Here is an 11,497-nt window from a genome sequence, read left to right as displayed (position 1 = left end):
TCCCACCACAGAGTGAAGGGTATAAGCAAGATGAAGAGAAAACAAAGGGCAACAAACAAACTGGTTCCCATTTCGGCAGATAAACCATATGAGGAGGGACTAAAAGTATTGAGTCTGCCAACTTTGAAAGATCGAAGAGAGAGAAGTGATATAATTACAGTAGCTAAAGTGGATAGACTACATTAACAGAAGATATCTCTTAAGGATAGGAGGGTTTTAAGAGTTATGAAGACAAACTAAGGAAAATATATGTTTAAAGGATGAGAAAAATACTGATTTCAATATAGATGCATATACCGGTATAATTGGAATAATTTAGAACAGGGGCGGGCAACCTTTTCAGAGTGAGGGCCAGATGAGACTTTTGGAAGGAGGCCGCGGGCCGGAGTGAAAAACGAAATCCCCAGAATTACTCTATTTTGTACAATACATTGAATACAATGAATAAATTATACAAGAATTGCATTGAACACCCTACAAATCAATGAGACTGCTGGTGCTGTTTGCCATGAAGAAGTATTTCCATGTCTGGCTCGATGGTTGAGGTAGACAACAGAAGAATGTCATTGAGGTGGCGGTCTGAGAGTTGGGAGCGAAGGTGAGACTTCGTGTACTTCATTTTGGAGAAGAGCTGTTCGCAACAGTAGGTCCTGCCGAACATGGCCACAATGCGTTGAACATGCGCAATGAATTTTTGAATTTTATTAGAAGGGAGGACGATGTCGCGAAAGAAGGACAACGGAGAAGAGGTGCGGAACTTCGCTTTCATTTCATCGTTGCGTCGCAGCTCCACCAACTCCATCTGCAGGGAGGCAGGGGCGTCTTCCACGGGGAAGTCAATGAGAGCAGTGAAAAGCTTGAGGTCCGCAGCCAGCACCCTGACTCCTGAAAAACGGAAAGCAAATTCCCCACCCAGAGAGGTGACGACACCAACGCAAGTGTCCAGGTCCGCGTCGTCAGGGGCACAAACAGACCAGAAGTCCATTCAGCCTCCCGCAAGGGCAGCTTAACCTAGAAGACAGTGATGTGCGCGTACGTGTCTGTTACGAGAATATCTTTGCCTTGCAGCATCATATTGAGAGCGTTCAGGTGCGCCGTGATGTCCATGAGCAGGGCCAGGCGAGCTAACCACCTCGGATCACAGAATTGATCAGCGTGGGGAAGGTTCTTCTGACGTAGGGAGGTGGCAATCTCCTGCTGTAGGTCGCACAAACGAGACAACATGGCCACACGACTCAGCCAGCGTACCTCACAGAAGTAAAGTAGATCGTTGTAGTGCACGTTCACCTCGTCCATCAGTATCTGGAACTGACAGTGGTTAAGGCTGCGGGAGAGGACGGAATTGCATCATGTTAATGGGCTGAGTGTATCCGGCGACTTCACAGTGGCGCACTAGCAGCGAAGCGGCGCCCTTCTTCCCCCAACCATCCCCGGGGCACCGTCGGACGTCACGCACACAAGACGGGATTGGTCCAGGGAGTGCTGATCAACACACTAAAGCACGGGGTCGCAGATGTTTTGCCCAGTGGTGATGCCGCGCAGCGAAACAAGCTGCAGGAATTCCTCACACACCTGGAGGTCAGAGGTGACGCCGCGGATGAAAACGGCCAGCAGGGCCGTGTCCTTTGTGTCGGTGCTCTCATCCAGAGCGAGGGAAAAGGCGACGAAGTTCGAGCTGCGTGTTTTGTGTGAGTCGTGCACATTGTCCAACATTTCCTCGATGCGACGACGAACGGTGCGGAACGAAAGGCTCACGCTCTCAAAGACAGAACGCTGCTCTGGACAGACGGAGTCCACTACAGCATTCTTTGATGAAGTTCCCATCCGCGAATGGCTTCGTTCGGTGAGCAAGGATGCGGGAGACTTCATAACTGGTGCGCGTCAACTTTTCGGCCTCAGCATTCTGCTTGCGGAAGAGCGAAGTTTGACGATCGGTGCTCTGTCTCCCAGTGGCGGCGCACGTTATACTCTTTTAGGATAGCCACAGTCTTCAAGCATATGAGGCACTGGGCCTGTCCAATGCTCGAGATCCACTTTCCTCTTCTTAACACGCTGGGTCGCAGACATGATGAGCTAAAAAGGAAGAAAATGAAGTATATCAACACTGAATAAGCGAAATAATGGTGCATTTATTGTAAATGTACGTCATCTAATTTAAATATAATCAATTAGTAGCTACATAAGCTTAGTAGTTATAATTGATTTTTTATAAGAAATAACTGTAATTTATCTGTACTGCCCAAAAAGCTTACGTACCTTGTATCAACGTGAAACTCTAACGGACGCTGACCACTGGCGTCTGGCTGCTCTGGCAGTGCCAGGATCATAGACCGTGCAGTGAGGGACAGTTCCCAAAACAGCATCTGCCAGCGGATGTTGTTTGGCAGATTTTAATTACATTATTTTAATTACATGATTATCCAACCTGAACGGTAAACTGAAGACGCCGTCTAACATATCACACAGAAGGTTTGTGAAAATTTGAGAAGTTGACAAATGACGACTTGAACTGGATTTGAAGCTTGAATTCGATAATACACACTTGACGAGTGATGAATATGACAGTTGATTTTGAACTTGATTTGAAGAATGAAATCTGACGATTGCTGACGACAGAATATTCTGAAGAACTATAATGTTGAAAGTTGACTTTATAAATCCAATATTTCCAACAACTGCCGAGTGGTCTTTTTCTCGAACCTTCGACCTCTTCCAGTGAAGTATGTCAGACAAGACAATTATGCTTAATAAATAAAGTTATTTCGTTGACTGTATTTGATTAAACATTCAAATTCTAACAGTTCATATTCAAATAGATTTGTGTTTGCAATTTTGAAACTCCCCATTAAAAGTTGAGCAGAATTTAGTGTAAACTTTGGCTTTTCTAGTACTTCGCTAATCTGATCTAGCTTAAATTTCTACACACTACGACTACTACTACTACTACTACCCCATATTATTATTGTTTTCATAAGTGTTTTATTTTCGTACTACTACTGCTGCTGCTACTATTACTACTACAACTACTACTGCTACTATTACTGCTAACGAAATATAAAGTAATTCAATAATTAAATTTATGCATTTGAAAACATAATATTTATTGGATTTCTGTATCTCTCTCTCTCTCTCTCTCTCTCTCTCTCTCTCTCTCTCTCTCTCTCTCTCTCTCTCTCTCTCTCTCTCTCTCTCTCTCTCTCTCTCTCTCTCTTTCTCTTTTGCTGGGAGTTCCGCGGGTCGGATTGCAATAATAATACCTAACAGGGCGGCGGGCCGGACGCTAGGCCTTCGCGGGCCGGATGTGGCCCGCCAGTGATTTAGAAAATATTACAACCCAAGCTGGAACAATACATTAATTCAAATCTAAACATTATAATTGGGCATTAAATATATAAGCCAGGTAGGAACATTATATGAAACTGAGACCAGGTATAATGAATTGGGAAGTAGGAGATGGAATCCAATGACCGTTGCTCCTTTCTAGGTAAACACACACACACACACACACACACACACACACACACACACACACACACACACACACACACACACACACACACACACACACACACACACACACAGACACACACACACGCACGCACGCACGCACGCACATGCACACACGCACGCACACATACATACACGCACGTACAGACGCGTTTACATAGTAAAATTAGGAGTTTACGCGAGACATCCTTTCCATTCCTGTTTCATGAACCTTGCAAAATAATAAGATAATGGCACGACCGCTTTTATCGTTGCTATGGCACCGTCACAGCGTGGGAGAGTCACCAATATAAATTTGAATGCGTTGCTTGCGGGAACAGACAGTCTCATCTCGCATAAGGGATATAACACATATATGTGCGAGCTATATCAGTAGATTGATAACACCACCCATCAGTTTCGAGATACAAGAACATCGTCTCGTTCTGATTTTGACAACAGAGTTTTGTAGACCAACAGACTGCAACAACACCCTAGTGGATCTTTTCGATATGATTCAGGCAATTACCTCACTGTCATTTATTTTAGGTCATCCATAAGGGGCTAGGATGAGAGGGAAGAAAATATTGGTGGATGGGAGTGGAATGGGTCGGACTGAAATGGGTGGGAGTGGGTACTTGCCTTTTGACTTGGCTACCTCCCTTGTAAGGGGGAAAAAGCAATTGGTATAGAAATAGATAGTATATAGTTAGAGTTCCTATGTCTCCTACATAAAACCTTAGGTCGGACTCTTTTAATGTCAAAGTTTTTGGTCCAGGATGTCTTCTTATCATCGTCGCAACAAAAATTAATATTCTGTCTTGCCAGGTTTGAATGTGTTTCACTTCACTATTACCACAAAAGCTGCAAATGTTTGAATAATTTTTAACCTCGTATCGGTTTGGTCACTTTGGAAGCATTTTCGGTATATCAATGATTTACCCACTCACACGTGTCAGCTTCCCTTATTCAAATGTTTCTTACACTACACTTTTCCAATCTTGAACTCCTGAAAAAGCATGATTTTTCAAATGTTTGTTACAGTTTATCGAAATTATTCACCTTCTTTTGAATCCTAATCACACAATAATCGGTTCCTCACAGTTAGCGTGCTCTCACTTTAACGACCCCATTGCCTTTTCCAGCGTTCCTGGCTTGCTGCAACATTGCTTGCGTTTGTGTTTGTGTCTTGGCATGAAACTGAAGTGGAGGGCAGCATCTACTTCAGGGACCACTTCTTCTCGTGCAGAGGTCGTTCCACGTACTCAGACATCTACACAGACCTCTCCCGAGTTTGCGATGATTGTCAGAATTTGTCCCGCGATAAATCAGTTTATCTTAGATGCCGGTACGTCATCCTTCAGGATCAACTAAATATCAGCCAAACTTGTGTAACCATTTCTGTGACTATATGAGTGGCATTGACATACATTGCTTGTGTAACTATGTTCACATTAACACAGTGGGAAATATATGGAAGCCAGCACAAAAGATGGCACACATGCATTCAAGGTAAGCGTGTTCAACTACCACATGTTCTTCTCGTTTCAGTGAGAACTGCTTCGTTAACGAACTCTTCCTCACCTGCATGAAAGCGCTGATGATACCGGATGACGTACAACAACAGTACCGGAATAATGTACCAATCATACGGGAAGGCAGGAGGTGAAAAGTGCTGAATCCCATCCACATGACGCCATTTTGAGTTCTTCCCGGTTTACTGATGTTTTTGAGGCTTCTGCCTCTGCCCTCGCTGAGTGCAAAATCTCCTTATGCAACTACTGAACCAAAAGTCCGGTGCCCACCACAGCCGCAAGTAACAATCTATTATATGTAGAAATGAAAAATTGGTGAAATGTGATCATAATCATGTAGAGGAAATCTTGTCATTCATAGAGGAGAAATGCCGAATAAATAAACGCGCGTTATTGTAATCTTTAAATTAACCTCATAGGAACCTGATGGATAATCACTTGTGTGATCGCTGGTGAAGCAAAAATTTCAACCAAGATATCTCCACAATTCATTGCACCCGAAACTCTGGTGTTTTTCAGTAGTGTATAGCAACAAATCTGACTATATGAATGAGTGAAACTATAGATTTTGTATAGCTTGTGATATGAATGAACAAATGCTTCGGAAAAGCATATGTTACAAAAACTAGTGATTAAAAGGTGTTACCTCTGTTTCTATTTGTTTCTGTAAAACAATTTTTTTTCTCCCGTCACTAGAAAATATCCGTGAAATTAGTCGTAAGTTTTGTGTGGTAATGGATTTGATTTCAGATGTCGAGATGGCAGAGATGATGTAAAAATATTCAACACGTTTTGGTTTGAGTGCAGGACACTAATGTGAATTATAAGATCAGGGACGTATTATCTATACTTGAAAAGTGCGTATATTTGTGTTTCATACTTGATTGATATTTTCCACCGATTTAAGCTGTAAACTAATGAAGTTTGTCCCACTTTAAAGGGGCGATGCAACTGTGACATTTTGTGACGGAAAGTGAATAAAGATTGATAAGGTACTATCAATGAAAAACCAACTGCATCGTCTCGTTCAAGATCTGATCTTCGCTCCTCTATGAGTACTAGTTAATTTACTCACACGTCTGAATTGAATTTAAACAGACACTGAACAAGATATAAGAACAAAAATAATGGTTTCGGCAATAATACGTATCACCTATAGTGAGGTCATGAACCTCCTTTCAAAGAAACATAAGCCCATAGTAAGGCATATGGAAAATACATTTAAGAAAATAATAAATCACAATTAGCCATCACTTCCAATGAAGTATGCATATACATACATACATACATATATATATATATATATATATATATATATATATATATATATATATATATATATATATATATATATATATATATATATATGCATACTTCATTAAAAGTGATGGCTAATTGTGTATTTATTATTTTCTTACCCTATGAGTAGGGTAAATTGTGAAGCAGCCGTTTGGGCGTGGCCGTTTAGGCACGGCCGTTTTGGGGCCAGCTGTTTTGGCACCAGACTACATGGCGACGGCTGTTTTGGCGCCAAAAACATTTTTCTAATATACAAATTTGATTTTATAAACCTGCCTGTATGGACAAAATTACAATGTATCGGTTATAAATTGAAAGATGATATACATATTTAGAAACAGGAAAACTAGCTCTCTCCTCGGTTAGCTGTTTGCTCAGGCTACTCGTACGTATAAGAGGGCGCTTTTATTCCTGCCAACGAATGGCGTCTGAGTTGAGTCTGTAAGTCTTTAGCCTCAGTTGAGTTAGCTCTGTTAGCGCTGTCGCAAGTGTTTCGCTCTTTTACCAAATTTTTATATATCTTTTTAACTAAAAACTTTTGTTTTACATATATGATGGCTGAAAAGGTATTAACAAAACGTGGCAAAAAAAAAATTACTCATAACGGATTCCTATACATCTTTGACAAAACAAGCAAAGCTGACAGGGAGTTGAAATATTGGCGTTGTGAGCAAATAAATCGGTGCAAGGCACGGCTCCATACCTAAACTGGAGAGGTGGTGAAAGAGTTGAACAGCCATTTGCATGAAGCCCGTGCTGCACAAGTAGAGGTTGCACTTGTGAAAACTAATATGAAAAAGAGGGTAGAGGAAACCCTTGAATCACCGAATGTAGTTGTTAATGAATGTTTGACAGACATCCCAGTCTAGTCCAGCTGCCATTCCTAATATGTCTGCTTTGAGGAAAATAATACGGAGGAAGCGTAATTCAGTAACAATTGCCCCCACCAATCCAGCTGACTCACAGCAATTGTTTGTGCCAGAATGCTACAGAATATATGTCCCTCAACCAGGAGTGGAAGAATTTTTTTTTACTGTGTGATAGTGGACCAGGTCACGACCGGGTAATAATCTTCGGGAGACAAAGCTGGCTACAGCACTTAGTGACATCTGATATGTGGTTTGCCAATGGCATATTCAGTATTGCTCCCAGCCTCTTTTGTCAGATTTATATATGCTCTATTGCCCAACAAGCAACGCACCACATACATGAAAATGCTCGAGTTATTGAAAGAAATAGAACCCAACTTGAAACCCAGTTCAATCGTCTGCGATTTTGAACATGCTGCACACAGTGCTATGAAGGAAAGATTCCCTGATGTTCAAATAAAATGATTTTTTTTTTTTTTAGCTCAAAATATGCAAAAACATCTAGCTAGACTGGGGTTCACTTGTTTGTTTAACACTGATCCAGATTTTCTTCCTGAAATTTGGAACCTTTATCAGAGAACGCTAAATGGGGAAGACCGCACAAACAATAATACTGAGGCAGCCCACCGTCGACTTAAATACGAATTTGGCATGCAACATCCCACCATATGGAAATTAATTGATGGCCTGCGTAAAGTACAGAAAGGTAGAGATGCATATTATGAAAAGTTACTGGGCGGTCATGAACGTCCACAGAAACTAAAATATATATATATATATATATATATATAGAGACGCAGACAGAAGAATACATGAAACTGTTCTTAGATTTGAAAACATGGATGCTATCGAGTACTTGAGAAGCCTTGCTCATAATTACCAAATGAATTAAATAAAGCTATGTTACGGTTTTTAGTGCATGTTTTTACGTTTTTATGAGCCAGTTTTTATCTTTTCAATAAAAGTTTTAAAACTTGTTTTTAAGTTCTAACGTTGAATGACTATGAATTCATATATTTATGCCATTTCCAGTTATAAAAAAATTGAATATATACATGCACCTGGCTTACGGCAGTCCTGGCTACGCCAGGGGTGCTTGGCCTTCGGCAAGACCCGCTGCGCGGATCGCTCGCTTCGCTTTTGTGTTACACGGGCAGTTCTAATCTTTAATTGCTGGTCTCTGTCATAATAAAAATATAGGTCCAGATACGAATGATCATTTCTCCGTTCCGGCGCCCCTGGAAACGGTGAAGACTGAATTATTTTCTGAGCATCCAACGTGAACAACCTATGATATATCCTACCCTGAATCTTGTAAGACATCACTGACTCTGCTGCATTTTCCAACTTTTTGGAAGTCGAGAGAGACGTAAATGAGAACATATTATTCAACCCCACTAAATTATTGAAAAAAACGTTTAGAGCGGCGACTTTCCCTTGTACAGATCTTTGAGTACCTTATCCTTTATCTCGGTTGGTACAGTGAGTGGCGTCTGCCCCTGGTTACTACATATTGTCTGGAGCTCATTTTTCCACAGCAGCGCATTGCATAAAATTTCTGCCCCCCAAAACCCCTATATCATTTAGTTTCACTTCTTTGTCTGCTTCGCGTAACGATCCCTTCACATTCTCATGCGCACGCCCACGCGGATTACTTTCCTCAGCTGTTGGTTCCTCATTTCAGTGAGAACACGGTTTTCCTGCTCTGTGTAGTCCTTCAATTCCTTTGGTGAACACTCCGACCCACCCATCCGCTTCTTTTGTTGGGAGATGTATTCCGATTCATTATTTTTCATTTTTTCTAACATTGTTTTCCGCACACACACACATACACACACACACAAACACACACTCTTTTTGGATCTTTTTCAGGTCTCTTCTCAACTCTACTTTCCTTTGGTCCCTCTTCTTTTCTTGCTGGCGCCTCACATTCTTCATAGCGAACACGTTTTTTCGGACGTTTCTTTTAAATGTCTTGAACCTACGCTCTGGTATTGCCTGTGTCTTCTTCCACCATTACCACAAATTTTTTTGTAGCCTGCGTAATAGTGCTTCCTGAAAATTTCTACAACCTCGGAAGAAATATCCCCGCTATACGGTTCCAGGTCATCTATTGTACTATTGCACTATCACTGTGAATTGCGTAACATCTCGTTGAAACTAAGGACTATACGTTGGAATTGTTGTATAGATTGCTCCGCGACGCATGTCGTAGATTGCCGTTTTTACACTTTTCGTAATATTCGGGGTGGCATTTCTTATGCTCTTCTGTTAACTGTGCTCTGAGAACTTTGTCAATAGTGGATTTGTCAATCTTTTTTTTTTTTTTTTTTTTTTTTTTTGTCACCCTAGCCCAGAAATCTCGCTGTCGCCTTTTCATGGCGGCTTCACTATCACGGGGTTCTTTAACCTTTTCATCGTAAAAAGAAGGAAAATTTTCACGATGCTCTTTCCGTAACAACCCTTTTAAAGACGCTGACATATTGATCTCCATCTTACTGATTTTCTTTTCATCCGCAACCTACTTCCAATAATACATACTAGCGGAACCCGTGTAAATTACACGAAAGAGACCTCAGATTTAATGCTTCATTTGTTTCAATTATATAGAGCTGTCCATATTTTCTTTCTTCATTTTTATTTGATCTTCGAGACCTTCCAGAAGTTCGAGACCTTTCAGAACTTCGAGACCTTCCAGAACTTCGAGACTTTCCAGACCTTCAAGAACTTCGGCACTTTCGAGAACTTCGGCACCTTCAAGAGCTTCGGCACCTTCGAGAACTTCGGCACCTTCGAGAACTTCGGCACCTTCGAGAACTTCGGCACCTTCGACAACTTCGGCGACTTCGAGAACTTCGGCCCCTTCGAGAACTTTGGCACCTTCGAGAATTTCGGCACCTTCGAGAACTTCGGCACCTTCGACAATTTCGGCACTTTCGAGAACTTCAAGAACCTCGACACCTTCGAGAACTTCGGCACGTTCGAGAACTTCGGCACCCGTGTAAATTACACGAAATTATATTTTCGATACTAATTATCTTGTTCCTAACCTATACATGTTTGAATAATTTGTGATAAGATTTGAATTGTATGTTTATTTTAAAAAATGAGCAATACATGAAACAATTTACAAAACTTCTTTATATACAATATTTCTTGTGAAGGTAGTTCCTCTTCTCTGGCCATGAGTAGAATCATTCTGAGGACAAATTTTCACTCTTACACTGTTCATAGACCTTGCTCTTGAGAAGGCTACATAGTTGTCCAGAAGTTCGAGACCTTCCAGAACTTCGAGACCTTCCAGAACTTCGAGGCCTGCCAGATCTTCGAGAACTTAGGCACTTTCGAGAACTACGGCACTTTCGAGAACTTCGGCTCCTTTGAGAGCTTCGGCACATTCGAGAGCTTCGGCACCTTCGAGAGCTTCGGCACCTTCGAGAACTTCGGCACCTTCGAGAACTTCGGCACTTTCGACAACTTCGGCGACTTCGAGAACTTCTGCGCCTTCGAGAACTTCGGCCCCTTCGAGAACTTTGGCACCTTCGAGAATTTCAGCACCTTCGAGAACTTCGGCACCTTCGACAATTTCGGCACTTTCGAGAACTTCGAGAACCTCGACACCTTCGAGAACTTCGGCACGTCCGAGAACTTCGGCGCCTTCGAGAACTTTGGTACCTTCGAGAACTTCGGCAGCTTCGAGAACTTCGACACCATGGAAGGTCGTTGCTTTTGATGTAAGTGTGACACACAAAATAAATAAATAACACACACGCTATCGTATTATTATATAGATAATAATAATAATAATAATAATAATAATAATAATAATAATAATAATAATAATAATAATAATGATAATAATAATAATAATAATAATCCACTAGCATAAAAAATATCTCTCTCTAAACCTTCCAACATCCTACGCAAGGCCCAACCCGGAAATGAGTCATCACCGGAAACACTAACTCCCGGGGACACATCTGACTCAGACGCCTGTAAGCATTCATAGAGGGTAGACGTATCTTTAAGCTGCTCTCCGTGTCTTAATCTAATACGTTAATAATATTACCATGGAAAAAGAAAGTGGTGCTAACAAGAAAAAGAGAATCTTTACGGAATTCTGACAAAAGAATCTTTACGAAATATTAATGAGAAAATATTTACGAAATATTGCCAAGAGAATCTTTACCAAATGTTAACAAGAGAATCTTTACGAAATATTACCAAGAGAATCTTTACGAAATATTGCTAAGAGAATCTTTACGAAATATTGCCAAGAGAATTTTCACTCCACTAACATAAAAAAAT

The 11,497-nt window shown here is 41.1% G+C and overlaps 2 protein-coding genes across 2 annotated transcripts; one reads left to right on the top strand and one right to left on the bottom strand.

The window, feature by feature from the left end:
- Positions 1–481: 481 nt before the first annotated feature.
- Positions 482–985, bottom strand: LOC143021116 (general transcription factor II-I repeat domain-containing protein 2-like). Its single transcript, XM_076178403.1, has one exon. The coding sequence runs from the start codon at positions 983–985 to the stop codon at positions 482–484; it is 504 nt and encodes a 167-aa protein (XP_076034518.1).
- Positions 986–3,841: 2,856 nt separating this feature from the next.
- On the top strand, positions 3,842–5,983 carry LOC143021275 (vitellogenesis-inhibiting hormone-like). The gene is made up of 3 exons (XM_076178679.1): positions 3,842–4,007; positions 4,632–4,834; positions 5,038–5,983. Exons 1-3 carry the CDS (start codon positions 3,999–4,001, stop codon positions 5,153–5,155), a joined length of 330 nt encoding a protein of 109 aa, XP_076034794.1. The 5' UTR covers positions 3,842–3,998; the 3' UTR covers positions 5,156–5,983.
- Positions 5,984–11,497: the final 5,514 nt, after the last annotated feature.

This window comes from Oratosquilla oratoria, chromosome 41, assembly GCF_046742065.1.
Source record: "Oratosquilla oratoria isolate Oo_2021 chromosome 41, ASM4674206v1, whole genome shotgun sequence".
Classification (NCBI taxonomy): Eukaryota; Metazoa; Arthropoda; class Malacostraca; order Stomatopoda; family Squillidae; genus Oratosquilla; species Oratosquilla oratoria.
The sequence above is the reverse complement of the archived record's forward strand: the minus strand, read 5'-3'. Positions and strand labels throughout refer to the sequence as shown.

What these genes read in the sequence shown, in the direction of transcription:
- LOC143021275 (XM_076178679.1), top strand. An exon ending in TCAGTTTATCTTAGATGCCG is followed by an intron (nt 4,835 to 5,037) that starts GTACGTCATCCT and finishes TTCTCGTTTCAG; the next exon opens with TGAGAACTGCTTCGTTAACG.
- LOC143021116 (XM_076178403.1), bottom strand. Translation starts at nt 985, where the DNA reads ATGGACTTCTGGTCTGTTTGTGCCCCTGACGACGCGGACCTGGACACT.